At 44.9% G+C, this 25,705-nt stretch overlaps 2 protein-coding genes across 4 annotated transcripts in view; both read left to right on the top strand.

Annotated features, from left to right (window-relative positions):
* Positions 1 to 7,189, top strand: part of LOC144499282 (cryptochrome-2-like) — a 40,260-nt gene extending 33,071 nt beyond the window's left edge. The window contains exons 8-10 of the mRNA XM_078221396.1: positions 405 to 659; positions 5,457 to 5,608; positions 6,976 to 7,189. Coding sequence (XP_078077522.1) covers positions 405 to 659; positions 5,457 to 5,608; positions 6,976 to 7,189 — 621 coding nt within the window. The remainder of the gene's footprint in view (positions 1 to 404; positions 660 to 5,456; positions 5,609 to 6,975) is intronic.
* The window catches only part of cstf3 (cleavage stimulation factor, 3' pre-RNA, subunit 3), a 146,907-nt gene that overhangs the window by 18,096 nt on the left and 103,106 nt on the right, over positions 1 to 25,705 (top strand). The window contains exons 7-10 of one of the 3 annotated variants that reach the window (XM_078220953.1): positions 405 to 716; positions 5,457 to 5,608; positions 6,976 to 7,178; positions 12,359 to 12,511. In XM_078220953.1, the coding sequence (XP_078077079.1) occupies positions 12,437 to 12,511 (75 nt within the window). In that variant the 5' untranslated portion in view covers positions 405 to 716; positions 5,457 to 5,608; positions 6,976 to 7,178; positions 12,359 to 12,436. Of the gene's footprint in view, positions 1 to 404; positions 717 to 5,456; positions 5,609 to 6,975; positions 7,179 to 12,358; positions 12,512 to 22,541; positions 22,779 to 25,705 lie in introns of those variants that run through there. The other 2 variants (XM_078220954.1, XM_078220955.1) reach the window with 2 other exon arrangements.

Raw genomic sequence — 25,705 nt, 5'->3', positions numbered from 1 at the left:
TTGGTTGTCTTCCAGCACCCCTCCTGTGGCCAGAGAGGATTTGAAAATTATTGCCAGCACCCCTGCTATTTCCTCCCTTGCCTCATTCAACAGCCCGGGATACATTTCATCCCAGGAATACTACCATCGAGCAGAGATCATCCAATCCCGACACAAATCCACACCAGATTTCAGTCTAGTATAGTTAGAAATGTGGACATGTCCATTTTTTGTACATGAGGAACCTGGGGATGTTTGAGAATAGCTATAATTTGGTGTAATTCTTAACCTTGAACATATACGTTGACTCATTACTAATGTCACCACTGAAAGCCCACAGAAGTATGTTGTAGTCTATAAGTAACATTCTATTTACGATCTATATTACTGATCATCTCACAAAATATGAATTCAATTTGTTTTAGGTAAAAAAGCACAGCAATCCACCTCTTTCTCTGTATGGGAAGCTGCTGTGGCGGGAATTCTTCTACACTGCAGCAACAAATAACCCGAATTTTGACAGACTGGAAGGGAATCCTATTTGCATGCAGATTCCTTGGGACGAGAACCAACAAGCCCTCGCCAAGTGGGCACATGGACAAACAGGATTCCCTTGGATTGATGCAATTATGAAACAGTTACGGCAAGAGGGTTGGATTCACCAACTGGCCAGGCGAGCCGTAGCTTGTTTCCTTACCAGAGGCGACCTCTGGATTAGCTGGGAGGAAGGCATGAAGGTGAGGGATCTCACAAGAGTTAACGATGAATGGATGTTTACATCTTGATTTAAGTATGCCTTGTTTTTAAGATTTCCATCTTCCTGTTCAGATCCATTCATGGTCACGTCCTCCCTTCTCTGTAACTTCCTCCAGCCCTCCGCGATCTCTGCGCACTCCTCCAGTTCCAGCCTTTTACAGGTCCCTGATTTTATTTGCATCACTGCTGGTAGCCATGCTGTCAGCTACCTTAGCCATGAGCGCCAGAATTCAACTTCCTTAACCTCTCTTCCTTTCTCTTCCCCTTAAGAAATTCCTTAAAGCCTTTCTCTTGGTACCCGCCCACTCCTTATGTGGCTCCTAACCAACATACCTTTAAAGAGCTGTGAGATATGTTTACTGTGTCAATGATGTCACGTTATGCAAGTTATTGGTGTTGCCTTTAATTTGCCTAGCTTCATGTGTCTCCCCCCACCCCCATTTCCAAAAAATAAACTGAAACTTTCTTTATAGAACAAATGAGAAGTGACTATTTGGGCTGTTGCACCAATCTTTAGCTCTCCCACAGTTTCCAACTGTTTTTAAATGATCCCAATTAAACTCCGCTGGCTTGACTGGAAAGTTTGCACATCTTCTGTAGTCTTTGAGTCCTTGGCTCCATGGTAACAATCTGGTCTCTTGAGTCAAAGTCATGACAATGAGCAATGCCTCTCAAATTTCCTCTTTCAGCACCTGGCCCAAGTCACTTACCAGTCTTTAGTTCTTCAAATTTGCTGTACTGTAGGAAGGCTGTGAAGGTTTTAGAGAAGGTGCAGAAAAGATTTGAGACTGGCTCCATGAATGAAAGACTTCAGTGACAAGAGTAGAAACTTCAGTTGTTTTCCTTTATAGATGAATGCTGGAATTCTGCCGCCCCGCCTGCCATGGGAATCTGAGCAGGCGAGGGGCGGAAAATTGAAAGGTCCGTTGACCTCAGGCGGGATTTTCCCACCCAAGAAGGCTGAGAGAAGATTTGATATAGATGCTTAAAATGATCATGGGTCGAGGCAAGTATAGCTAGTTAAAAAAACTGTTCCGTTTTGAAGATGGGCTGGGAGCCAGAGGACACTGATTTAAATTGATAGTAAAGCAAAGCAAATGTGGTGTGAGGAAAATATTCTTACGCAGTGAATGCTTAGGGTCTGGAATTTGTTGCTTTAAGAGTGTGGTGGAGGCAGATTCTATTGTGACATTCAAAAGGAAATTCAATAAGCGCCTACAGAGAAGAGATTTTCAGGGCTCTGGGGTGAGGGCGGGAGGGTAGTGGGACCACCCGAATTGCTCTTGGAGAGAGACAATGCAGCCTCGATGGGCCAAATGGCTTTTTGCCGCACTATTATGATTCAGTGGCAAGCTTCAAAATTCCTAGGACATTGTATGTACTGATCAGATTAATTCTACTAAACTGCACTTAGATTAAATAATCTTTGTTTTTCAACAAATTTGACTTCTCAAATTTCATTCCCTCCTTTTAATCTTTTGCTCCTTCTTTGGGAGAATTTTAATTTGTTAAATGCACTTAAGTGATGAGGCTAGCCAAAGATGTTAACGCCCTGAATGTGACCTTTATTCCCCCCCAAAACCACAGAGAATTGCTCACGTGAGAATGTTTTGCAGCGTTTGTGTTTCATTCTTGTTAATGAAACATGAAGATTGTTTTGCAGAATATGGTACATCAAGAAAAGTAGGGTGTGTGTACTTTTCCCGTTAATGCTGCTTTTTTTCTTTTCCAAAATGTGGCTTGTTTCAAATTGGGAGGTTTTATTGCCCAGACAAAATGAGCTGAGAAATTAGACGTGAGTTGGTGTGGATCTAGGGAAATGCAGTGGAAGGGGCAGTAATTAAAACACAACTTTTGCTCAGATGGTCGGAGATTTTCCCACTCTGCACGTACACTTTTTAAAATACTGTTGTTTTATCCAATCGTGTTCAGGTTTCCCCCTCATTCAGCAACACTGTAACACGTCTGTAAATCCTTTATAAGCTGCATTTCCATTCATTACATCCAACTAGAGTGAAATACTTTGCCCAAGTGTTGCAGCTCTGAGTGGAAGTGTTCAAATAAGCTGCAAACTAATGGGGCATTGTTACAGTCGTTTATTAAATTCAGCATTGCTCAGGCTGTGGGATGTCCCAAATTCAAGCAGACATGGTTGCAGTGGTTAGCTTCACTCTGATCAGAACCTTCCCTGATGGCAATGGATTTAAGCCAGATTGTCCTTTTGAGACATGGGGCAGGATTTTATGGGATACCTTGATGTCCTGATTGGAAAAAGTCAATGGCGATCGCTATACTGACACCTCAGCAATTTAATGCTGGGCACACCTATCTCGCGTGGAAGTCTTGCCTTAAAGAGCTGCCAGCAAACAGATGGCTGATGTCTCTGTAGGCCCATCAATGCCAGTGTGGAGCTGTGGCCATTGTTGGGACCACAGGCAGTCCTGATGAAGGGCAACCTGGACTTGAGGTGAGTTTGGAGTACCACTGGGGCCAGACGGCAGGCCCTGGCGAGGGAAGGTGGGGGTGCCAGGCAAGGTGGGCCAAGGGAGAAGTAACGTCTTTGAAGCAGTGGTGCCTCTGGGCACAGGAGATCTGCAAAAGCTGCTGGGTTACCCCACCTGGTTCCTTCAGCCATCCCGTCCCTTCCCCCGCCGCAGGTAACATAGAACATAGGAGCAGGAGTGGGATGTGGTCACTAATTAGTCATTTAAAGCCTCCGCATATCTCCACGTGTTCCCACATAATGTTTCAGTTGGGTCAGGGGAGGGCAAGTAGGCAACAGACAGGTCTTGCTCCAGACCCTTAACTGCCTTCTGGATCCTATGAGCCCCCTGCTGGCGGGGCGGGGATGTGTAAAATCCCACCAAGGAAGGTGTCATTGATGTTGGTAAACAGGAGCTTGGTCAGTCTGAATTTAACTGATGCTTGGTGAAGAATATTTTGCATGTTGGAAGGTGCTTGTAAATTTCTGGTTGCAGGTTGTCTCTACACTTCTGACGCTTAAGAACAGTGATGAGTTGATAAAAACTTAAATATGGAATTTGTAATTGCTCCTATGACACTGTTTAAAATAATTGGCCTAAAACCATGCCTTGCTGTCTTAACATTAGTAAATTTCCTTACTGCACCACTCTTTGGTTGAGAGAATGGGTAAGTGACTTGTTCCCTGGCTTTTACAGACATTACAATGGGCTCAAATTTAAGGAGGTACAGGAGACTGTTCCAGTGTGACATGCCCTGCCTCTGGTTAATTCTACCACATCAGGTAACAGTGCTCCTCGAATGATAACAGTCACTATGGCACAGAATGAAGGCATTCAGCCCATCAAATCTATGCTGGCTCTCTGTGTAGAGAAATCCAAACAGTCCCATTTCCTGTTCTATCTGCATAGCCTTGTGTTTGGAAACCATTGATCACCTCCACCTAAACCACTCTTGTAGGCAACAGGCTCCGGTTATCACTATTGATTATTTTTATAAAACGTCCTTCCTCTCATCACACCTACATCTTCTACCCAAAACCTTAACTTTATGTCTGTTAAATTTGTATTCCTTAGCCCTTCTATGATCAACTAATGGAAATAGCTTTTCTTTCTCTACCTTATCCAAACCTGTCATAACCTTGCAACAAATCTCCCCTCAATCTCCTCTTGGTCCAAGGAGAACAACCCCAGATTCTCAACCTGACCCTGTAGCTAAATTCCCCCAAATCATTCTGGTAAATCTCCCCTGCACCATTCTCGAGGACACTCAGATCCTTCCCAAATTGTGGTGACCAGAACTGGGCGCAATACTCTTGTTGTGGCCAAATTATTGTGTAAAGAAACATTAACCTTCTCACCATCCCTTCAATATTGTAACAGCGGTATGTAATAAATCCCTGACTAAAGGGAGAATCTATCTGCATTTAGCACCTGTATGTGTTATTGGGATTGTGTTTGTTGTTTCCCCTTTGGTTCAGAGCTTCGGAAGCTCAAACCTGAAAATGTCGTAGTTAGTTATGTAATTGGTCTGCTGTGCCTAGTGACACATGAAGAGGCCCATTTCTTTCACTGCTGTCTTTGCAGAGAAAGTTATTTGTCTTCCTTGTATTATCGTCCTATCTTACATCCAGTAAGCTATAGTTTTCGGTTGATGTTTTCCGGTCTGAAGCAGACTGACCTCCTCTCTGGGTTGTTTTCGTGACAAATAGCATTTTTTATGCGGCCAGGTCACTGGCCTGATCCTCTAGAGATGGTGCACCGCCTTTAGTCTGGTTTCCACCTTTCAATCCTTGGGGCTTGGGTCACCCTAACAGGAGTTCCTAGATCATAGAATCCCTACAGGGCAAAAGGAGGCCATTTGGCCCATCGACTCTCCGATAGGGCATCTTGCCCGTGTTAGCTGGGCAATTTAAATTCAAATAATCGAATAAAATGCAAACATCATTAATGATGACCACTAAACTACCAGATTGTTGTCACAACCTATCTAGTTTACCATTGTTATTTGGGGAAGGGAATCTGCCATCCTTGCCCTGTTTGGCCTATTCCAGACCCTTAACTGCCTTCTGAAATGTCCTAACTTGCTTTAATAAAGAACACACTCACAACCAACTCTCAAGGAAAATTAGTGATGGGAAATAAAAGGCGGTCTATCAGCAACTCCCACTCGTGAATTAATTTTTTAAAGCATCTAGCTGTAGCAAATAAACCTTTATCCTTGTTTATCTGTGACTGTAGGTTTTTGACGAAATGCTTCTTGATGCTGACTTCAGTGTAAATGCAGGCAGCTGGATGTGGCTGTCGTGCAGTGCGTTCTTCCAACAGTTCTTTCAATTTTATTGCCCTGTTGGTGTTGGGAGAAGGACAGATCCAAGTGGGGATTATGTGAGGTGAGGTTTGTATTGTTGCTGTGAGAGAAATCGTGAAACTAATGCAAGGCTGCTCAGGGAGGGAGGGGAAAGCAAGAGACTAGCATTAATATTGTCTCTCTCCAAATAACTTTAAACTATGTCATAGAGAGCAATCTACTTTGGAGTAAAATAAGTGCCGTTAAAAAGCAGGTGCGGTTGTGAGAAATTAAAATATTGTGTGGCACGGTAGCACAGTGGTTAGCACTGCTGCCTCACAGCGCTAGGGACCCGGGTTTAATTCTGGCCTCGAGTCACTGTCTGTGTGGAGTTTGTACTTTTTCCCCATGTCTGAATGGGTTTCCACCGGGTGCTCCAGTTTCCTCCCACACTTCAAAGATGTGCGGGTTAGGTGGATTGGCCATGCTAAATTGACCCTAGTGTCAGGGGGATTAGCAGGGTAAATATGTGGGGTTACAGGGCCGGGTGGGATTGTGGTCGGTGCAGACTCAATGGGCCAAATGGCCTCCTTCTGTATTGTAGGGATTCTATGATTCTTGTATGGCTTGCTTTAAGCCTGGGGTTCATCCAGTGAGCTGTAATGGGCATGAGAAAAGAAAGACTTTCATTTATATAGCTCTTTCCATGACCATTGGACATCTCAAACTCCATTAAGTACTTTTTAAGTGTACACACTATTGTAATGAAGGAAATGTGGCAGCCAACTTTTGCACAGCAAATGCCCACAAACAGCACCCAGATAATGAGCAGATAACCTTTTGGTTTTTTTTGTGTGCTGTTTGAGCTATTTGCCAGGACACTGGGGAAAACTCTGCTGCATCCACAGCCCTCTGCAGCAGAGAATTCCTTCACAACATTGGTGTATCAAGATATTTCTCCTCATCCCAAAAGGACCAACCCCTTATCCTGGGTATATGACCCCCTAGTTGTGGCTTCTCTGGCCACCAGGGAAGATGTTCCAATGACTTACCATCTTTTTTTGGGTGCAAGTTGAATTTCTTCTCTTGTCTTTTATCTTTGGGCTTCAATGGAGATGGTTATGGATGGGGTCCTCAGGGTATTTGATTTGATTTGACCAAGGATTGGATTTTATACTCACCCACAGGCAGTATGAAGGCATGAGAGCTTACTAAATTCAGCAACAGTTTGGCTACTGTCTGCTCGCTCACCCCTGCCCAACCCCTCTCCCCAAAGTAGGCCAATTGAGGCCCTTCAGTGGGTAATTAATTCCCACCAGCACAGGCTGAAGGTGGGCAGGGGGTTGGTCACTCCTTAATATTCCCCTGCCCAGGTATAACCCTTCCAGGATTCCCCTCTAAAATGAAGTGGGGGAGGGGAATCCGAAACCTTGTAAATTCACCCCTTTGTCTGTTTCGTCCCTTGTTCAGGCGATACCTACCAGTGCTACAAGGATATCCCACAAAGTATATCTATGAGCCATGGAACGCTCCCATCGAAGTTCAGAAGGCAGCAAACTGCATTGTTGGCATTCATTACCCCAAACCAATGATTAATCATATTGAGGCAAGTCGACTGAACATTGAGCGCATGAAGCAGATTTATCCAAAGCTGTCTGATCCTGAAAGAATTTGTAAGTTGTAATTACTACCTAAAAAGTTTAGTTAAATTGCACAATTGAAAGGCTTTGCATATCTTGATGTATCACTTATCTTGGATAACTGTTCCTCTGTACGCCAATATGGTGCGCTACTGCACTATTAGATGCCGATACCAGCGTTATTATTTTTAATATGAAGTGGCCCCCATCTATATGTACCTTTCACAGACACTCCTGTCTTCAAGATAAAGCTCTGGTATTTATTTGTTTGTGATATTCTTCATTATTATTATTTTCATCTACATTCCATGCTGGTCGCCATTTGGCTAACAGATCATCCAATTGAGAATTGCACCCTTTATTCTTCCCACTTGGATTCGGAAGGCAGTGTGTCACAAGGATCCAGATTAATGGCTGGAGCATGGAGGTTGGGGGGTGAGGGGGGGATGGGGGTGGCGCAAGTCATGTGGTGATTAAACTTCCAGGAGTACATTTAGTCACAGTTGGCAACCCTAGCAAACACATCTCCTACATGCAGACATATGCATATGTCACAGGAAAACATCCCCCTCCCGCCCATCCTCCACAGAGGCAAACATCCCCCCCCCCCCTTCCCCTCCCCAAATAGGATCCATGGGGAAAAGGAAGTCTGACGAAGGATCATCTGGACTCGAAACGTTGGCTCTACTCTCTCTCCACAGCTGCTGTCAGACCTGCTGAGATTTTCCAGCATTTTTCTGTTTCAGATACCAGCATCCGCAGTATTTTGCGTTTATCTAAGGATAAGTTGGCTTGCTAAGCTCTCATGCACATTGTAACCATTTTTCGAAAAGAACTAGCGAGTGGGTGAATTGCTCAACCTTACAGCCAGAGAATTTTCCTTAACCGGAAAAACCAATGAAGGCTTGTTGTACAATTTCTTTTCTGGGAAGATTAAGGCATATTTAGCAGGAAGATTATCAGCATGTTTTGCAGCTAATCCTCTTGAAACCACTAGCTGGAGTATTGTTCTCAGCTGGGCAGCACCACATTTATGCAGGCGAGTTCTGATTGGAATCCTAATACCAGGAAAAATTACAAGCCTGCACACAACCCTTTCTCTGAGATTAAAATGTAGATGTTTTAGGAGCATGCATTTACACTATCTATTTCAACCAACTCAAAATACTTTTTTTTAAGGAAGTCACTCAAGGAATCCAAGGTATACTCCTTAAATAACAGAAAATGATGGAAAACCTCAACAGGTCTGGCAGCATGTGTGGCGAGAGAAACAGAGTTAAATATTCAATTCCGAATGACTTCTTCAGAGTTTCCTTAAAACTCGCTTTTATACTGCACTTGTATTCCATGTTGTGCCATCCCCAAATGATTTGACTTATTATTATTGTCACATGGATGCTGCCTGGTTTGGAGGGTAGGTCTTATGAGGAAAGGTTGAGGGAGCTAGGGCTGTTCTCTCTGGAGCGGAGGAGGCTGAGGGGAGACTTAATAGCGGTTTATAAAATGATGAAGGGGATAGATAGAGTGAACGTTCAAAGACTATTTCCTCGGGTGGATGGAGCTATTACAAGGGGGCATAACTATAGGGTTCATGGTGGGAGATATAGGAAGGATATCAGAGGTAGGTTCTTTACGCAGAGAGTGGTTGGGGTGTGGAATGGACTGCCTGCAGTGATAGTGGAGTCAGACACTTTAGGAACATTTAAGCGGTTATTGGATAGGCACATGGAGCACATCAGGATGATAGGGAGTGGGATAGCTTGATCTTGGTTTCAGATAAAGCTCGGCACAACATCGTGGGCCGAAGGGCCTGTTCTGTGCTGTACTGTTCTATGTTCTATGTTCTATGTATTAGTATACAGTGAAAAGTATTGTTTCTTGCGCGCTATACAGACAAAACATACCATTCATAGAGAAGGAAAGGAGAGAGTGTTACAGTCATAGCTAGGGTGCAGAGAAAGATCAACTTCATGTGAGGTTGGTCCATTCAAAAGTCTGATGGCACCGGGGAAGAAGCTGTCCTTTGTCGGTTGGTACGTGACCTCAGACTTTTGTGAAACTACCTCCTCAGTCATTTGTTGCCAGAGTTGGGTCAAGCACAGACTCTAGGCTGGATTCAGCGAATGCAAGCTTGGGTCCTATCGCTGAGACCTGCGTGGGGCAAACCTGCTTTAGTAGCCATTGGAATTCTGGGCCGTATGTTGTCAGTGGCTTCCGCCAGAGTTGCTTTTTAAAAATTCCAATATGGCAGCAAGGTTGTGCACAGACTGACTTGGTCTCAATCTGTCATCAGAAACCGGCACACCCGATTCCGGGGGGGTTGGGTGAGGCTCGCAGAACACGGTAGCACAGTGGGCGGCACGGTAGCACAGTGGTTAGCACTGCTGCTTCACAGCTCCAGGAACCTGGGTTCGATTCCCGGCTTGGGTCACTGTCTGTGTGGAGTTTGCACATTCTCCTCGTGTCTGCGTGGGTTTCCTCCGGGTGCTCCGGTTTCCTCCCACAGTCCAAAGATGTGCGGGTTAGGTTGATTGGCCATGCTAAAATTGCCCCTTAGTATCCTGGGATGCATAGATTAGAGGGATTAGTGGATAAAATATGTAGGGATATGGGGGTAGGGCCTGGGTGGGATTGTGGTCGGTGCAGACTCGATGGGCCGAATGGCCTCTTTCTGTACTGTAGGGTTTCTATGATTCTATGAACAGCGTTCTCCATTGGCTTCGGGCAAGTTCGTATGAGCCTCGGGAGGGCGTGCCCGTAAAATTCCGCCCAATGAATCGGTGGACAGGGAATGAAATTAGAGTTTTAAGAGGAAACCAAATACCAAGGCCTGTCTTCCCTAATCACAGAATTGTTACAGCACAGAAGGAAGCCATTTGGCCCATTGTGAGTGCACTGGCTCTCCAAATGAGCATCATGGCTTAGTGTAATTCCCCTTTATCACATTGTTTCTATTCAAGTAATCTTCTAATTCCTTCTTGAATGCCTCAATTAAACCTGCCTGCTCCACATTTACAGGCAGAACATTGCAGACCCAAACCACTCACTTTGTGAAAAGGTTTTTTCTTGCATCGCATTTGCTTCTGTTGCAAATGTGATTCGTACTTGATCCTTTTACGAGCAGGAACAGTTTCTCCCTGTCCACTGTGTACCGACAAAGGAGTGTGTTAGCGTTTATTAACAGGGGGTTTGAGTTTAAGAGCCATGGGGTTATGCTGCAACTGTACAGGACCTTGGTGAGACCACATTTGGAATATTGTGTGCAGTTCTGGTCACCTCACTATAAGAAGGATGTGGAAGTATTGGAGAGAGTGCAAAGGAGATTTACCAGGATGCTGTCTGGTTTGGAGGGTAGGTCTTATGAGGAAAGGTTGAGGGAGCTAGGGCTTTTCTCTTTAGAGCAGAGGAGGATGAGAGGTGACTTAATAGAGGTTTATAAGATGATGAGGGGGATAGATAGAGTGGACGTTCAGAGACTATTTCCTCGGGTGGATGTAGCTGTTACTAGGGGGCTTAACTATAAGGTTCATGGAGGGAGATATAGGAGGGATGTCCGAGGCATGTTCTTTACCCAGAGAGTGGTTGGGGTGTGGAATGGACTGCCTGCTGTGATAGTGGAGTCAGACACTTTAGGAACTTTCAAGCGGTTATTGGATAGGCACATGGAGCACACCAGAATGATATGGAGTGGGATAGCTTGATCTTGGTTTTGGACAAAGCTCGGCACAACATCGAGGGCCGAAGGGCCTGTACTGTGCTGTACTGTTCTATATCTATATATATACTCTGTCCAGGCCCCTCACAACCTTGAATGTTTCTCTCAAATATTTTCTTGGCCATCTTCTCTCCAAGGAGAACTGTCAATCTATCCAATCTACCCTTGTAACTTTCTCATCCCTGGAACCATTCATGTAAACCTGTGCTGTACTCTCTTCAATGCAATCAGGAAATTTAGCAAAATTGGAGAGGTAGAGCTGGGTGGCATTAGTGTACATGTGAAAACATAGTCTGTGCTTTTGGATGATGTCACAAAGGGAGAGCGGTTAGATGAGAAATAGGAGGAGGACCAATGCTAGATGGTAGGGGACAGACGCTACAAGTAATGATGTGGGAACAGGAAGAGAAACCATTGCAAGTGATTCTCTGGCTGTGATTAGATAGCTATGAATGGAACCATGTGAGAGCAGTCCCACCCAGCTGGGTGACAGTGAGAGGTGTTGGAGGAGGTGGGTCAACCATGTCAAATGATGAAGAGGGTTATTTACCTTTGTTCCAGTCACTTAGAATATCACTTGTAACTTTGGTAAGAGTTGTTTCTGTGGTATGGCAGGCACGGAAATCTGATCAGAGGGATTCAAACATCAAAATCAGGGAAGGATGGGTATTGATTTGGGGAAACACCCAGCACTCCACACTCAACCCCAGAATGTCAAACCTCCGATGGACAATTCCCTGCAGCATCCAGAACTCTGGGGCGGCACAGTGGTTGGCGCTGCTGCTTCACAGCTCCGGGGACCTGGATTCGGTTCCCGGCTTGGGTCGCTGTCTGTGTGGAGTTTGCGTGTTCTCCTCGTGTCTGCGTGGGTTTCCTCCGGGTGCTCCGGTTTCCTCCCACAGTCCAGGGATGTGCGGGTTGGGTTGATTGGCCATGCTAAAATTGCCCCTTAGTGTCCTGAGATGTGTAGGTCAGAGGGATTAGCAGGTAAATGTGTAGGGACATGGGGGTAAGGCCTGGGTGGGATTGTGGTCAGTGCAGACTCGATGGGCCGAATGGCCTGTTTCTGCACTGTAGGGTTTCTATGATTCGATTATCTTGGGGAGGAGGCCCTCCAAAGGGTAAAGGGGATCCAAGAGGGAGGCAGCCTCCCAATCTGTCCACCAGCTGACTAGGTTTCACCAGACAGTCTGGGCACTTTGGACTGACCTCCCTGCTGCAAGTAAGATCCCAACAGTGGTGGGCATGCTGCCATCGCTTGTAACTTACAATTCTTCCCACTCCTGCCATCCCATCCCTTGGAGCCGTAAAGTTCTGGCTTATGGTTCTATAAGAACTGCTTAACTGTTCAAAGAACCTTGGGAATGAACAAAATAATTTCACTATGTATAAAAATAACTGCTTAAGTTGGCCTTTTTAAGACCGTACAGTACTTACAAGTATTTTTATTAAGTGATCTGTACATTTTTCCAATCCCACCCACACAATTTTCTTCTAGGCTCTTGCTTGCCACATTGTGTTAAGACTGCTGGTATAATGGAAAAAAGAAACAAGCCAGAAGACACTGAGATTGAAGATGAGTGCAAACCAGCAAAGATCCCATGCCTACAGTCTCCTGAGGGTGATGGTAGGGAACAAGCAGAAGGCGATGGTGAGTGATACACGAGAGGTTTTCAAGACACAAGGGAAAACATTTGGTGGAATTTAGTTCCCCCCCACTCCCCAGGAGCAGGCAAACAGGTGGGCAGTGTGGAATCAGGAAGGAAAGCAGGGAGTTGAGTCCAGTTCGCCTCTTGCTTAAGTCAGGGGCAGGGACCAAAGGCCAATTGAGGTGCTCAGATAGCCATTTGAGGAGCCTCATTCCCATTGCTGCTGCTATTCTACCCAGTGGCAAGAAGGCCCTATGCCCTGTGAAAGCTGATGGCCTCCTTGCAGGCTTGGGGAGGGGAAGAGGCTCTCTTGATTAGGCACCAGGTGGCCCTTGGAGGACTCTCTGGCAGCAAGACTACCCCTGGTTAAAGACTCCCTTGTACCTCAATGCACAGAAACCCCAATGAGTTATAGGGTGGGATTTTACAGCCTCGTTTGAGTGAGACCAGAAATTCCCACGCGAGGTCAACGGACATTCCCATTGCCCACCCCTCGCCCGCTCCGATTCCGTGGCAGGTGAGGCAGTAGAATCATTGAGCAATATAGCACGGAAACAGCCCAACCGGTCCATGCCAACCCTGGTGCCCCCCAGCGAGTCCCAATTGCCCATGTTTGGCCCAATGCTGGGCAGTTAACTTCTAGATGGATGTGGAATTGCATTGATGTTTCACACACTTATCCCGACCCTGCTTTGGATCAACTTCATTTACAGAATTGCAATTTGTTGAAATGAGTGGTATTTGTGAGAGTGCAGTGAACTGCAAGAGTGCATGTGGTTCAAGGTTTACACTTCTGTAATTTTCTGAAACAATTAATTTCATTGTTCTCCCAGTTTTTATTCTTTCTTAAGGCATTGATGTATGCCAGGTTACATATTTGGGTGCCAGCAATCCTTTGTTCATTAAGTGGCCACATCAGCGAAATGCCAGTAAATGTCGAAAGGTCACCCAACTGTGGGTGTCACCACAGCTGAGTTGTAGCTCTATGGGTAGCGCCCTTGCCTTGTAGTCAGGCTGTGATGGGTTCACGTTCTGCTATAGAGACTGGTGCACAAACATCTAGGCTGACACTTGCAGCAGAGATGGAGGAGGGCTGTAAAGTTGCAGGTGCTCTCTTTCAGATGAGGCATTCAACCATTGCCCCAAATGCTCTCCCAGGTGGATGTAAAAGATCCTTCCATGACACAGTTTAGAAGAAAATCCAGAGTGTTTCCCCCTGAGACCTGGCTGATGTTTCTTCTTTAACTAACATAACTAAACAGATCTGATTGCTGTTGCCATTTGGCCCACCGGGTCCGCACCAACTCTCCAACAGAGCCCTATCTCCATAACCCCACACATTTACCACACTAATTCCCCTAACCTAAATATCTTGGGACATTTAGCATGACCAATCAACCTAACCTGCAGATCTTTGGACTGTGGGAGGAAACCGGAACATCCGGAGGAAACCCACACAGACACAGAGAAAATGTGCAAACTCTACACAGTCACCCGAGGGCGGAATTGAACTCTGGTACCTGGTGTGTGAGGCAGCAGTGCTAACCACTGTGCCACCCATGTTTATGGGACTTTTCTACGCTAGGCACAAAACCGTTGCTTTGTTTCTTCAGTACTCTGTGCTTTGTTGTAAAGTGCTGCGAGATGTCCTGAAAGGGCACTATATAAATGCAAGCCTTCTTTGACGGCAATCCTGTTCCTGGCTAACACCCGCACATGCTCACTTTGCAGCAGAAACCTTGTGATAGGAATTACAGCAGCGACTGTCATTTCATTCTTCCACCCTCCCTTGTTGAGCTGTTGAGGCAGCATGGTTACCAAAGCAGTGTGAAGGGAATTTGTCTAATTTTCTGACTCTGTTTCAGCTTTTAGATCTCACCCATAACTTTTAAAGGAGCATGTGTGTCTGTCTGAAATGCCAAATTTTCCAAGTTCTCCATCTGACTATTTCAATGACCTGCCTAGCTCTGACTGTTTGCAATTCTATTTTGAATAAAAACTGGTAAAATCAATGGGGTGTCATAAAGGGCAGGGTTAAAAGACTGGTCGCTGAAGGTCTGAATGTTCCTTACCCGGCAAATTTCGATTAAAATGATGCCAGGCTTTGGAGAGAGGATTTAGCCTGTGTCACTCCTCCTGATTGCTTTCCAGGACCCCTCTTCGAAAGCGGACATATGCGGATGTCTGGCAAAGGTGGGACCAAACCTGGATACCTACATGGTCAAATATCTTGACAATATGGGGGGGCAGCCTGCATCAGTAGAATTGTACCCCACTGACAAACTGGGAGAAGAATTGATGGACACCGATTATTTTTACCGTGTATTAAGATTGTAGCTAAGACTCAATGGATAGCACTCTCGCCTCTGATCCAGAAGATAGTGGGTTCATGCCCTATTCTAGGGACATGAGCGCATAAATCAGATTAACACTTCCAGTCCAGTACTGAGTGAATGTTTCTTTGACACCACATGTCAATGATGGGAACTCCAAGGCCTCCTCCCATGTGGATTTTGAAGCTGTACTTTGAAGAGCAGAGGACTTCTGTTCTGTGTCCTCACTAACATTTTTCCTGATGTGGAGATGCCGGCGTTGGACTGGGGTAAACACAGTAAGAAGTCTAACAACACCAGGTTAAAGTCCAACAGGTTTATTTGGTAGCAAAAGCCACTAGCTTTCGGAACAGGCTGTCCCTTCGTCAGGTGGGTGGGAGTTCATTTGAGACCTGTTGGACTTTAACCTGGTGTTGTTAGACTTCTTACTAACATTTTTCCTTCCATCGACATCATTGAAATAGATTGTCCAGTCATTATCTCATTGCTGTTAGTGCGATCTTACATTTGCGCTTAAATTGGCTGCCACATTTCCTACATTATAACAATAACCTCTTCATAGAATCCCTACAGTACAGAAGGGGGCCTTCCGGCCCATCGAGTCTGCATTGACAACAATTCCACACAGGTCCTACCCCGTAACTCCACGTATTTACCCTACTATTCCCCCTGACACTAAGGGGCAATTTAGCATGGCCAATCAACCTAACCCGCATATCTTTGGATTGAGGGAGGAAACCCACACAGACATGGGGAGAACGTGCAAACTCCACACAGACAGTCACCAGAGGTCGGAATTGAACCTGGGTCCCTAGCGCTGTGAGGCAAGATGTGGAGATGCCGGCGTTGGACTGGGGTAAGCACAGTAAGAAGTCTCGCAACACCAGGTTAAAGTCCAACAGGTTTATTTGGTCGCACAAGCCACAAGCTTTCAGAGCGGTGCTCCTTCATCAGGTGAGTCTTTATATGCCCTGTTTGTGAACAGAACTCCCACTCACCTGATGAAGGAGCAGCGCTCTGAAAGCTTGTGGCTTGTGCTACCACATAAACCTGTTGGACTTTAACCTGGTGTTGTGAGACTTCTTACTGTGCTGTGAGTCAACAGTGCTAACCACCATGCCGCCCATTTGATGTAAAGAGCTTCATTGGATGTAAAGAACTTGGCGATATCCCAAGATCATGAAAAGCACAATATAAGTTCAAGTTCTTTCTTTCTTGCACTAGTTCTGAAGAATAGTTAAATTTTCTTGTTGTACATTTAATTTTTTTAAATGAAGACCAAGGAAGGAACTTGGCTCCCTTCGTTTGGACCTATTGAAGAGCAAAGTTGTTTTCTGAGAATTGCTTTATTAAGGCGCGTTAGCTCATAGATCATTGTGAATTATAAAATATTAAAAACAAGTCTGTCAGTATCTGTCATGTGTATTTGCAATGTATTTTTGCCTGATTATACTTGAATATAGAACAAAATATGATACAAGTATTGCAAATGGGAAAAATCTATTTGAGTCTGGGTGGATGTTTATAATTATCCAGCATAAACTTTATAACATAAACAGAACAAAAGTACTTCATGTATAAATTCAGATAGTTGTGGAGTGTGAAATTAAAAATTCTTACAAAAATTGATTTTAATCTCATTAATTTTAGTACAACATTGATTCTTACTGATATGGTCATAGTTCCACAGAAAGAAGTGTGGTGCACAAGCATGAGTTATGGTAGAACAAGCCTCAAAGCCTCTTTTTTAATTCCACTCAGGTTATTGTGTTTTAGGGCCTCTGCTCGCACACCCTGCTTTTCTCATCATCTCAACTTGACACCTTCCCATTGCTGCCATGTATTCTCTACCTAAAGATATGTTTCTGTGGGATGACGTGGTTATACAATTCTATGTGGAGTGAATAATTGACTAGGTAGCCTGCTCTACCATAGATTTTTTTAAAAAGGTTGGATTCTCTGGGTTTCCTCCAGGTGCTCCAGTTTCCTTCCACAGTCCAAAGATATGCAGGTTAAGTTGATTTGTCATGCTAAATTGCTCCTTAGGGGGATTCGCAGGGAAAATACATAGGACCACAGGGATAGGGCCTAGAAGGGATGCTCAGTTGGAGAGTCAGTGCAGACTCGATGGGCTGAATGGCCTCCTTCTGCACTAGAGGGAGTCTGTAGCTGTAATAGATGAGTGTTCAGCAAAGAAAAAGTGGCCAATTTACAGCTTATGTTAACATAGAACATTACAGCTCAGTACAGGCCCTTCGGCCCTCGATGTTGCGCCGACCAGTGGTACCAATCTAAAGCCCCTCTAATCTACACTATTCCAATATCATCCATATGTTTATCCAATAACCACTTGAACGCTCTCAACGTTGACGACTCCACCACTGCTGCAGGCAGGGCATTCCACGCCCTTACTACTCTCTGAGTAAAGAACCTACCTCTAACATCTGTCCTATATCTCTCACCCCTCAATTTAAAGCTATGTCCCCTCGTGCTAGCCAACACCATCCGAGGAAAAAGGCTCTCACTATCCACCCTATCTAATCCTCTGATCATCTTGTATGCCTCTATTAAGTCACCTCTTAACCTTCTTCTCTCTAACGAAAACAACCTCAAGCCCCTCAGCCTTTCCTCATACGATTTTCCCACCACACCAGGCAACATCCTGGTAAATCTCCTCTGCATCCTTTCCAACACTTCCACATCTTTCCTATAATACAGCGACCAGAACTGTACGCAATACTCCAAATGCGGCCGCACCAGAGTTTTGTACAGTTGCAGCATGACCTCCTGGCTCCGAAACTCAATCCCTCTACCAATAAAAGCTAACACACCGTACGCCTTCTTAACAACCCTATCAACCTGGGTGCCAACTTTCGGGGATCTATGCACATGGACACCCAGATCCCTCTGTTCATCCACACTACCAAGTATCTTACCATTAGTCCAGTACTCTGTATTCCTGTTACTCCTTCCAAAGTGAATCACCTCACACTTTTCCGCATTTGCCACCTCTCAGCCCAGCTCTGCAGCTTATCTATGTCCCTCTGTAACCTGCCACTTCCCTCCGCACTGTCTACAACTCCACCGACTTTAGTGTCATCCGCAAATTTACTAATCCATCCTTCCACGCCCTCATCCAAGTCATTTATAAAAATGACAAACAGCAGTGGCCCCAAAACAGATCCTTGCGGTACACCACTAGTAACTGAACTCCAGGATGAATATTTCCCATCAACCACCACCCTTTGTTTTCTTACAGCTAGCCAATTCCTGATCCAAACCACTAAATCACTCTCAATCCCATGTGTCCGTATTTTCTGCAAAAGCTTACCATGGGGAACCTTATCAAACCTTGCTGAAATCCATATACACCACATCAACCGCTTTACCCTCATCCGCCTCTTTGGTCACCTTCTCAAATAACTCAATAAGGTTTGTGAGGCACGACCTACCCTTCACAAAACCGTGCTGACTATCCCTAATCAAATTATTCCTTTCTAGGTGATTATAAATCCTATCTCTTATAATCCTTTCCAATACTTTGCCCACAACAGAAGTAAGGCTCACCAGTCTATAATTACCAGGGTTGTCCCTACTCCCCTTCTTGAACAAGGGGACAACATTTGCTATCCTCCAGTCTTCTGGCACTGTTCCTGTAGACAATGACGACACAAAGATCAAAGCCAAAGGCTCTGCAATCTCCTCTCTTGCCTCCCAGAGAATCCTAGGATAAATCCCATCGGCCCAGGGTACTTATCTATTTTTACCCTTTCCAGAATTGCTAACACCTCCTCCTTATGAACATCAATACCATCCAGTCCAACAGCCTGCATCTCAGTACTCCCCTCAACAACACTGTCCCTCTCCAGTGTGAATACCGACGAAAAATATTAATTTAGTGCCTCACCTATCTCTTCAGACTCCACGCACAACTTCCCACTCCTGTCCTTGACTGGCCCTAATCTTACCCTAGTCATTCTTTTACTCCTGACATACCTATAGATAAAGTGGCTATTTGTATGTTGTAACTCTATAACTAACCTCACTTACATATGACACCTGTTTTTTTTCTACTTTGGTCTCTAGAACCTACAGCCCTGGTCAAGCAATGAATCTCAGAATAATGCACTGAAATAGTACTCAAGTACTGTAATGAGAGGTTGACACTATTATTCACTCCTCTCATTTTTGATTATGAATTGCTATGGTAGAGTGGATGCCTGGCAGAGAGCATGATCCAGAAGGTGAGATCGCAGGGCACTGGGGGTAGAGTACTGGATTGGAATGAGGATTGGCTCATGTGGTCTCATGTGACATTAGATCAAGACTTTATTTACATAACTGGTAGCAAATACTGCACATAAATTCAGTGTTGGAGGGAAGGATGGATGGGGGGAGACATTGGCTTTGTGCTGTGCTCACTTACCTTGAAGGCACTTGACTCTCTTCTTAAAATGTCAAAATTGATGACAGAGACTGCTCCATTTGGGTCTGTCCAAGTTTTTTTTTTGTTAGGATCCAGCTTGCGAGCTCCAATGCTGCCACATCCTTCCTCAAATAAGGAGACCAAAACTGGACACAATACTCCAGATGCGGTCTCACCAACACCCTATACAACTGCAACAACACTTCTCTACTTTTACACTCCAGTCCCTTTGCAATAAATGCCAACATCCCAGTTGCCTTTCTTATTACACGCTGCACCTACATACTGACTTTCTGTGACTATGAACATAGACACCCAGATATCTCTGCTTGGATGCATTTTGAATCTGCTTTCCATTTAGGTAATAATTTGCCCTTCTATTTTTTTCTGCAAAAATGGACAACCTCACACTTATCCACATTGAACTCCATCTGCCAAATTTTGGCCCATTCTCGTAGTCTATCTATATCCATCTATAAAATCTTTATATCCTCTTCACTGCCTGCTTTCCCACCTATTTTAGTATCATCCGCAAACTTTGCTATGTTACATTCTGTCCCTGCTTGCAGATCATTTATATAGATTGTAAACAGTTGAGGTCTGAGGACTGACCCCTGTGGCACCCTGCTAATTACATTTTGCCAGCCAGAGAAGGACCCATTTATCCCAACCCTCTGCTTTCTGTCAGTCAGCCAATCCTCATTCCAATCCAGTACTCTACCCCCAGTGCCCTGCGATCTCACCTTCTGGATCATGCTCTCTGCCAGGCATTCGCTCTACCATAGCAATTCATAATCAAAAATGAGAGGAATGAATAATAGTGTCAACCTCTCATTACAGTACTTGAGTACTATTTCAGTGCATTATTCTGAGATTTATTGCTTGACCAGGGCTGTAGGTTCTAGAGACCAAAGTAGAAAAAAAACAGGTGTCATATGTTAGTGAGGTTAGTTATAGAGTTACAACATACAAATAGTCACTTTGCCCCGCTGACTATTTCTGACACCGTACAGACAGGAGGTATATCCTCGAACAATTCTAGTTAGAAAAACAATCAGCTCAGATGAACAACTAGGGATACAATCTTGAAAATTACAGCTAAGAATTTGCACTAAAACAAAAGCAGAAAATGCTCAGCAAATCAGGCAGCCTCTGTGGGCAAAGGGGTAATCTACTTAAACTGTTAACTCTATTTCTCTCTCCACAGATGCTGCCTGATCTGCTGTGCAATTCCAGCATCTGTAGGATTTTACTTTTTATTAGAATTTGCACTTTTTAGTTTATTTGTGAAGAAAGTGCCTTATTAAGTAATATCGGTTGATTGCCAGTGTGTATAAAAGTTGGCTCATCCTGGTAGCCTGTTGGCAACTTGACTGAAGACACCAGAATATCCCAGTTTCATCTAGTGGATTGCGTGTAAATCATATGGATGTATATATCATTTGTTTAATATGATAGATGAATCGCATCCAGTAAGTTGCACCACATCTTTAGGTCCTCAATTGTCCTTCCATAGTCTGTCCACCTCTCCCTCCACCTTAACCTCTTAAAACTTAACCTCTTTGATTAAGATTTTAGTTACCTATCCCAATATCATCATCTTTGACTCAATTACATTTTTGTTATCTCATGTTCCTGTGAGGAACATTATTGCATGTTGAAGGTGAAAATTATTCATTCACAGGATGTGTGTGCCGCTGGCAAGGCCAATATTTGTTGTCCGTCCCAAATTGCGTTTGAGAGCATGGTAGTGAGCAGCCTTCTTGATGACTGCAGTTGTTGTAGCAGATCACTTGCATATCTAACTGTGTTGGGGTGCATGGGAATTCAAGATGAAGGCTGTAACGACAGACAGAGGAAGCAATATGTGATCAAACCAGTGTCCCAGCTTAGATGCACAGGAGGGTGGTGAGCACTGCTGCCTCACAGTGCCAGAGATCCGGGTTTGTTTCCCAGCTTGGGTCGCTGTCTGCGGGCTCTCCCCGTGTCTGCGTGGGTTTCCTCCGGGTGCACCATTTTCCTCCCACAATGGGGATGCAGTAGAAAGGGTCGAGCGCTCCAGGTTTTTAGGTGTCCAGATCACCAACAATCTGTCCTGGTCCTCCCCCCCCCCATGCCGACACTACAGTTAAGAAAGCCCACCAACGCCTCTACTTTCTCAGAAGACGAAGGAAATTTGGCATGTCAGCTGTGACTATCACCAACTTTTACAGATGCACCATAGAAAGCATTCTTTCTGGTTGTATTACAGCTTGGTATGGCTCCTGCTCTGCCCAAGACCGCAAGGAACTACAAAAGGTCGTGAATGTAGTTCAATCCATCATGCAAACCAACCTCCCATTCATTGACTCTGTCAACACTTCCCGTTGCCTTGGCAAAGCAGCCAGCATAATTAAGGACTTCACACACCCTGGACATTCTCTCTTCTACTTTCTTCAGTTGGAAAAAAGATACAAAAGTCTGAGGTCACGTACCAACCAACTCGAGAACAGCTTCTTCCCTGCTGCTGTCAAGACTTTTGAATGGACTTACCTTGCATTAAGTTGATCTTTCTCTACACCCTAGCTATGACTGTAACACAACATTCTGCACTCTCTCATTTCCTTCTCTATGAACGGTATGCTTTGTCTGCATAGCACGCAAGAAACAATACTTTTCACTGTATGTTAATACATGTGACAATAATAAATCATATCAAATCCAAAAGACGTGCTGGTTAGGTGAATTGGCCATGCTAAATTCACCCTCAGTGTACCCAAACAGGCGCCGGAGTGTGGCGACTAGGGGATTTTCACAGTAACTTCATTGCAGTGTTAATGAAAAGCCTCCTTGCGACACTAATAAACTTTTTAAACTTGAAACTGGATGACTCATATTTTTGTAATAATTTGCCACTACAAACATCAACATACTCTCTGGACTCCCTAACCCAACTTTCTGGAGACACAAACCCAATGGAGAACAGTTCCATTAATGTCTTCAGCATATCCAAACTAGGGAGGTAGGATGAAAAAGACTTCCTGCTCCTGATCACTGCTGGAAAATAGCCATGTATAGTCAGTGGTTAGGGGCAATTACCGGGGTAAATACGTGGGGCTAGGGGGAAAGAGTCCGGTTGGGATTGTTGAGGATGGGCTGAATGGCCTCTTGCTGCACGGTAGTGATTCTATAACATCTGGACTCTGATTGGAGGGGGGGGTTGTGGGAGCGCATGCGCATGAGCGCGCGCCAAACGGCCGCTTCCGGCGCGCTGTCGCCGGCCGCCGCCATTTTGTGCAGCGCTGAGGCGGCGCTGGATAAGGAGGAGATGGTAGGGGGGTAGGAGTAGCACCGAGCTTAAAAGAGGGGGGAAAAAGAGAGAGAGGGATAGAGAAAAGTGGGTTTCTAGTTTGGTAGGGCCAGCTCTGCACTCACCTGAACGCGTTCATTAACTGTGTGCTGTTTCATTTTATACCAACACTATTTTTATTTTAAAATCACACAATGTCCGGCGAAGGAAACGCGGAGCAGGTAGGTCGGATTCAGTTGGCGCTGTCGGCGGGTGACCGTTGGGGGATGGACGGGAGGGAGGAGGAGGGGATCTGAAGGAATCGGAACAGTAAAATCAGTCACTTTTAGACTGCGTTTTAACTTTACAATGTCGTACTTATCTCTTATTTGATTCCTTCCCGGCTGGGTTGCGGCTCGGAGTGCCGAGCGAGGTTAAGATGGCGGACGGAGCCGGGTTTGATCGTGTGTTTTCTTTTCAAACCGGGAAAGTGGACCCCATTAAATGTCACCTTTCTCACCCCCCTCCCCGCCCCCTTTCTCCCAATCACGAAAATACACGGTACAAACTAATACCCTGGCGGAGTTATGAGAATTTCTTAAAGCCTTGTGGTCAGGGTAGAACAAACCCCTGCAAGATTAACCCCTTTTCTGTGTCGTGTGAGGGCTGACTTCGTGATCTGTTACCGCAGGACATCTTTACGTTGCCCCTTTTCTCTTCTCCCCCCTCCCCTCCTTTAGTTTTACTTCAGAGTGCCACTTTACTTGTTATAAGTTTGGCGAAGAACCAGTTTTTATATTCGAAACTCGCCTTTAGTGTGACCTACCTGAGGGGCGTGTGTGTGTGTTTGTACAGCACGTGGGGCTGTTCATGAGGACGAGCTTAAAACTGAAATCACCAGATTTTGTCTTGCCAGCCCAGGCACCTATATGCATGTACTTTGTGTGCAAATTTAAGCCAATTTAACAAATGGCATTGAAGAAACAAAAGTTGCAGATTTGTGTGATTTACATTTGGGACCTGTTAATAAAGTTTGTTTATTAGTGTCACAAGTAGGCGTAAATTAACGCTGCAATGAAGTTACTGTGAAAATTCCCTAGTCTACCATCTGTTCTGCTACACTGAGGGGGAATTTAGCATGGCCAATGCACCTAACCAGCACAGCACGTCTTTCGGACTGTGGGAGGAAACTGGAGCACCTGGAGGAAATCCACGTAGACGCAGGGAGAATGTTTGTGTGGAGTCTGTACAATGTGGCATATATTAATATGTGCCATAATAATATGGCACATTTAGATGCGGTTTATTTGTGGCCATTTCTGGGTGCATATACTTATTGCATCTTGGTGTATTGTGCTACTTCCAACAAGTACTTCCAACACGCTGTGTGGCTTACGCCTGTAAATTATGATCTGGAACCAATTGCCAGCAGATGAAGAGGTAGAAGTGAGGTAATGCTTCGGGGGAAGGCTGGCAAGAGAAGACACAATAACTAGGCTACTGTTCCAATATCCTAGGGTGCAGAGATGAAAGTGGAGCTGAGACCACAATCAGATGAGCCGCGATCTTATGGAAAGGCTTGAAGGGCCAAAAATGACTGCCTACTGCTCCTAAGTTCTATGTTGCTAAGTGTAGAGAGCAGAGGAAACTTGGAGTGCACGTCAATAGATCCCTGAAGTGCTGGACAGCTAGATAAAGTGATCAAGAAAACATATAGGATGCTTACCTTTATTAGCTGAGTTGTAGAATATTTATGCTGGGACTATCTATTTGCATGGGTATAGAGGGAAATGGGCCAAATGCGGGCAATTGGGATTAGTTTAGGGGTTTTAAAAAAGAAAGGGTGGCATGGACAAGTTGGGCCGAAGGGCCTGTTTCTGTGCTGTAAACCTCTGACTGTATAAAAGACTAGACCATAGCTTGAGTCCTAGTTAGCACACGGGTCCAGAGGAGCAATTTTTTCACACACAGGGTGGTGTGTCTGGAACAAGCTGCCAGAGGTAGTAATAGAGGCGGGTACAATTTTGTCTTTTAAAAAGCGTTTAGACAGTTACATGGGTAAGATGGGTACACAGGGATATGGGCCAAATGCGGGCAATTGGGAATAGCTTAGGGGTTTGAAAAAAAGGGCGGCATAGACAAGTTGGGCCGAAAGGCCTGTTTCCATGCTGTAAACCTCTATGACTCTGACACAATTGCTCTGGTGAGGATGCAGAACAGATTTACAAGTATGTTGCCTGGATTGCAGAATTTTAGTAATGGGGAAAGATTTGATTTTTTGATTTATTATTGTCACATGTATTGGCATACAGTGAAAAGTATTTTCTTGCGCGCTATGCAGCCAACGCATACCGTTCATAGAGAAGGAAATGAGAGTGCAGAATGTAGTGTTACAGTCATAGCTAGGGTGTAGAGAAAGATTAACTTGATGCAAGGTAGGTCCATTCAAAAGTCTGATGGTAGCAGGAAAGAAGCTGTTCTTGACAGTTGGTACGTGACCTCAGACTTTTGTATCTTTTTTCTGACAGAAGAAGGTGGAAGAGAGAATGTTCAGGGTGTGTGGGGTCCTTGATTATGCTGGCTGCTTTGCAGAGGCAGCGGGAAGTGTAGACAGCCAGTGGATTGGAGGCTGGTTTGCGTGATGGATTGGGCTACATTCACGACCTTTTGTAGGTTCTTGTGGTCTTGGGCAGAGCAGGAGCCATACCAAGCTGTGATACAACCAGAAAGAATGCTTTCAATGATGCATCTGTAGAAGTTGGTGAGAGTCGTAGCTGACATGCCAAATTTCCTTAGTCTTCTGAGAATGTAAAGGCGTTGGTGGGCTTTCTTCACTATAGTGTCGGCATGGGGTGACCAGGACAGGTTGTTGGTGATCTGGACACCTAAAAACTTGAAGCTATCAACCCTTTCAACTTCGTCCCTGTTGATGTAGACGGACATATTCTCCTCTAATCTTCCTGAAGTCGATGACAATCTCCTTCATTTTGTTGACATTGAGGGAGAGATTATTGTTGCCGCACCAGATTCTCTATCTGATTCCTGTACTCTGTCTCGTCATTGTTTGAGATCCGACCCACCACGCTGGTGTCGTCAGCAAACTTGAAAATAGAGTTGGAGGGGAATTTGGCCACAGTCAGAGGTGTATGAGGAGTATAGTAGAGGGTTG

The sequence above is a fragment of the Mustelus asterias genome, chromosome 9 (assembly GCF_964213995.1).
Source record: "Mustelus asterias chromosome 9, sMusAst1.hap1.1, whole genome shotgun sequence".
In the NCBI taxonomy this organism is placed as follows: domain Eukaryota; kingdom Metazoa; phylum Chordata; class Chondrichthyes; order Carcharhiniformes; family Triakidae; genus Mustelus; species Mustelus asterias.
Note: the sequence above shows the minus strand (reverse complement) of the source record. Positions and strands in the feature narration are given on the sequence as shown.